General features: G+C 36.9%; 1 protein-coding gene across 1 annotated transcript; it reads right to left on the bottom strand.

The window, feature by feature from the left end:
• Nucleotides 1-322: 322 nt before the first annotated feature.
• LOC133287377 (metal transporter Nramp3.2-like) lies at nt 323-3,835 on the bottom strand. Its single transcript, XM_061484977.1, has 4 exons — nt 3,133-3,835; nt 2,450-2,586; nt 1,683-2,335; nt 323-839 (listed from the first exon to the last, which is right to left on the bottom strand). The coding sequence occupies exons 1-4, from the start codon at nt 3,654-3,656 to the stop codon at nt 627-629; spliced, it is 1,527 nt and encodes a 508-aa protein (XP_061340961.1). The 5' UTR covers nt 3,657-3,835; the 3' UTR covers nt 323-626.
• Nucleotides 3,836-4,611: the final 776 nt, after the last annotated feature.

Raw genomic sequence — 4,611 nt, 5'->3', positions numbered from 1 at the left:
TCATCCAGTCTTGTTCCATCCAAAACCCATGAGTGCAATCATAGAAAAACATGTTCCACAACTAAGTTTGCACTACATAGGTTAGGCTGTGCTTTTGTTAACCGTAAAGTAACATCAAGATAAATGATGAAAATCTTCTGTTTATAATAAATTGTCCACTTGAATGACCTGTTCCAAATAACAGTCTTCACATTCCCAGTACTCTCCCACAATATTTTATGCCAACATTTGGGCGGGAGTAGCATATTCAACCCACAGCCCAAAAAATCCTAAATAGAAAAAATTGAGCAAGTGAATAGATAAAAATAAAGAGATATTTCTTTGAACATCACAATTTTAAAAGGTGCCTCAACTACATTATGTCAGAATTTCCAAGGCCTGCTAGCAGTTCCTTTATATATCACATTTTGACAGTAATACAGAAACATATACTGTGACCGGTTTCATTAAAGTACAGAGTACAGACAACCAATAAGATACCATTGCCTCCTGCATCAAATTGTAAGTTGTTATACAAATAACAAGCATGAGTTTGCCTTAAAAGAATGGGGCAAAAGTATTCGTGGAAGTCTTCAGCGGCATAGCACTTCCTACTCCATCGTCAAAATGGAATAAGGATTGAATGCTTAATTCTCTGTGCTAGCAACTGTCTTTGGTCGAGACCAAGGTGAAAAGGTAATGGCCCGTGAAATAAGGTATAGTACAAATGCAACATATGCAGCTGTTATTGCACACACTATACTGGCGAACACTGCTCCATTCACTTCAGAGGAGAAGAATTCCAGTAAAAGATAGCCATTTATCACTATCACCAGAACAGCCACAAGCCAGGAAATAATCTGGATCCAAGAAGTTGAGGTTAAGAACACTTACAAAAAGTCAAAGCATAAAATTAACAATAGTGCCTGAGCATGTTCAATGGAGAAAGCAACAAGCACCAAAACTCCACAAAGGAAAAAAAAAGGAAAGACAGTTTTTTTTTTTTTTTTTTGGGGGGGGGGGGGGGGGGGGGGGCGCAATGAGGAAAGTAGAAGTCAATCTTGTTCGCCATAAGTAGAAATATTATCAAAATCTTACTCATAGGCATTATTTATCACGTATATAAATACAAGATGTTTTTTGGATGTTTCATGTCAACGCTGAATCACATGCAGTTTCCAACTGCAGCAAAACCCAATAAACTGAATAATATATGATGCTGAAAATATAATCTCATGATGAATAATAATATGCACCGAAATTGATAAAAGAATCTATGGCCTTATACTAACTATTGACAATAACGAGGGAATAGTTATTTAGAAGATAAAGGTCATACGTACCTCACCAAAAAATAAAAAAAAGGTCATACGTAAAAAAGTAGTGAAACTAGTTCAATGGACACTAGACTATTTTACCTCCTTTCAATTCTCAAGACAGGACAGTAAAATCATGCCACCAAATTGTCTTTTTAAAATGCAACTCAGAGTTGCAAGAGAAATTAGGTCATAACTTAGGTCAGTTCTGAATTATCTCCTTCCTAGGTTTGATTTAATTCATGACCACAAGGAATATACAGATGGCAATTTCACATCAAATGAATTGATTTGGCATTTCAAAGTCTTAAATCAAATATATAAACTGAAGATGGGTAACTGGTAAGTGACCAGTGTGACCAAAATGCAGACAGGGGGATAACATACCTTGAGGACAGGGCCAATTTTGAAACTGCCCATTATCTGTTCCTTGGAGGCCAAACAAAGCAAGGGAATGAGTGCAAAGGGGATTTGAACTGACTGAAGAACATTAAGCCATTGATTCAAAACATCTAATGAGTCCTCGGAGGTATCAAATATGAGAGCAACTATTATGGTTGGGATGATTGCACAACTTCGGGTAATTAACGCCCTCATCCATTTTTTCAACTTTAAATTCAGAAAACCTCCCATGATAAATTGTCCAGCATATGTACCAGTAATAGTGCTACTTTGGCCAGCTGCTAATAACCCAATTCCCCATATATATAGGATTGGGAATAGTCCACCCCCATACTTCTCCTGAAGGTACTGCCCTGCATTTACAAGACCAATGCTATTTGCTTTTTCAGTACCATAAAAGCCCTTAGCAAACACAGTTGTGACAAATATATTAATGACAAAGGAGACTACAAGGGCGATTGTGGACTCTATAGAGTAGTAATTAAGAGCTTCTTGAACACGGCCTTTCTTGCTGGGGTCAATGTGCCTAGATTGAACAAGCGCAGAATGCAAGAATACATTGTGAGGCATAATAATGCAACCCACAACTCCAACAGCTTGCTGTATAGTTCTGGAGCTAAGTTTAGGAACCAAAATACCTACAACGAAAAAATCGGAGCATGTATCAGATATAAAGCAAGAGCACACCTAAAAATTTATTTATAATAAAATAAGATTTGCACACGTCCAAACCATTGAAATAAACTCCTTACCAAGAAGAACATCAACACCATTGGGCTTTGCTTCACCAAACATCCACGCAAATGAGATAGCCATTATACCAATCAGAACAGCAAAAAATGCTTCCAATTTCCTCACACCATAGTTCTCAAGAAAGAGAAAAATAAAACTGTAACAAGGAAATTAAATAGAAGTTAAATGCTTAATTAGGAATCCTAAACACAGTTGAACAAGAAAAAAATGCTGGTTCCAGTAACTTATTAAATGCTGAAACAGGAGAGGGAAAAAAATGGATTTCATCATGGATGATCTACTAGTTTAGGTGATGCTGTATCCTCTTAAAAGCGCTATATAACCCAATCCCAGTCCCAGGATAAATATCAAGAACATCAAATTCCAAAACCATGATATACAATTTAACTACATATTTTGAGACCTTAATCAATAAAGGAACTTGAAAGGAACTTAAAAATTGGAAATTGTAAAATTCTTTAAGACCATCCACATTAAAATTTAAAACTTATACGGACTACGGAATACGGTTCCTCGGACATACTTCAGAAATAAATCACCAGTGCAATTCGACAATTAAAGTAACACGGACACCATCAAAGAACTTCAATCTCGAAAGAATACGAATTTGTCATACTCATTTATCACAAGAAGAAGAAGAAGTGGAAGAAGAAGAAGAAGAAAGAAAAGGAAAGGAAATTACCAATCTAAAGCTGTGATAACGACCCCAGCCCAGAGGGGAACAACCCCATTACTAAGAATCCTGATAGCAATAGCGCTCCCAATAACCTCTTGTATGTCAGAGCCAATAAGAGCCAACTCGGTCATCAACCACAGCGTAATCCTGGCCCATGTGGGGTACTCCTCTCTGCAAAGTTCAGCCAAGTGCCTACCAGTCGCCACTCCAAGCCGTGCTGACAAAAGCTGAATAACAAGCCCCATAGCCGTAGCCCACATTAGCAGCCATAACAACGAGTACCCAGCAATTGCACCAGCCTGAAGATCTCCCTCCAGGTTCCCAGGATCCAGAAAAGCGATGCTCATAAGAAATCCAGGGCCAGTGAATAGCCACAGCTTCTTCCATGAGAACGGCGGCACCCGACCCCAGTTCTCCACGTCACCCTCGGACTCGTCGTTTCCAACCACCACAACCTTCTCCGAGGAATCATAAGCAGTTTCTTCTGTCTCTTCCACTAACAGAGGTTGTCGGTTTTGTTCACGAGGCATAGCGACAGACGGAGTGAGAGAATAACAGCTAGCGTTGGAGTCACGCCGCGGCGTCCTTTTTTAGCAAGTTGAAGTTAAAACCAGACAATGTCTATTGCAGGTTTTAGAGTTTTTGGTAAAGTGATACCATACAAAAAACTCTGCTTTCTGGTTTATCATTTAAAGAATTGAGATTGAAATAGATTGAGAAAACTACCCCTGCGGTCTCACAATTCAGTTGCGCATTTTTCTTTTTCTTTTTCTCCCAAAGAGAAAATGACAATAGAATTTCCAATAGAATGACACTTCTTCGCATTGCACATAACATCTCTCACGTCAGGATACGTGGTGGAGTCAAAATAATGAATTAAAAATTTGAGGAAACCCCATTTTGGGTATGTGACAAATAAAAAAAAAAGTGTAAATACCCTTTTTGTCCTTGCCAAATTTTATTATGCTCGTTTTAGTTCCTGACAAATAAAAAGGTTCATCATGGTCCTAAAAAATTTAAAATGAACCCATTTTAATCATTTTAGAGACTAATATGTGTCTTTTTTGAATTCGTGAGGACCACGATTTCAACTAAATGGATCCATTTTGAATTTTTTAGGGACCACGACGAGCCTTTTTATTTGCTAGGGACTAAAACAGGTATCATGAAATTTGCTGAGGACCAAAAAGGGTAATTTACTTAATAAAAAAATACGGCACTCACTTTTATGTTTTATAAAAAAAAAAATTGATCTTCTATAATTTCAATTGTTTGAAAATATGGTTTCTCGTACATTCAATTAAGATCCAATTTAGTTCCTAAAAAATGAATAATATGGGTGTTTTTTTTTTGCAAAATACAAAAGTGAAAATCATTTTTTTTTGTTAGGAACTTTACTCTTAAAATTAAAATCACAATTAAAAAATAAGTTGGGAAAAGTATGTGTTATTTCTTATACGTAAAAATGTATGGATTTTATTGGAA

This window comes from Gastrolobium bilobum, unplaced genomic scaffold, assembly GCF_033153095.1.
Source record: "Gastrolobium bilobum isolate Gb01-03AN ecotype WA unplaced genomic scaffold, APGP_CSIRO_Gbil_v1 utg2810, whole genome shotgun sequence".
Classification (NCBI taxonomy): domain Eukaryota; kingdom Viridiplantae; phylum Streptophyta; class Magnoliopsida; order Fabales; family Fabaceae; genus Gastrolobium; species Gastrolobium bilobum.
This window is presented reverse-complemented; position numbering and strand designations above follow the sequence as displayed.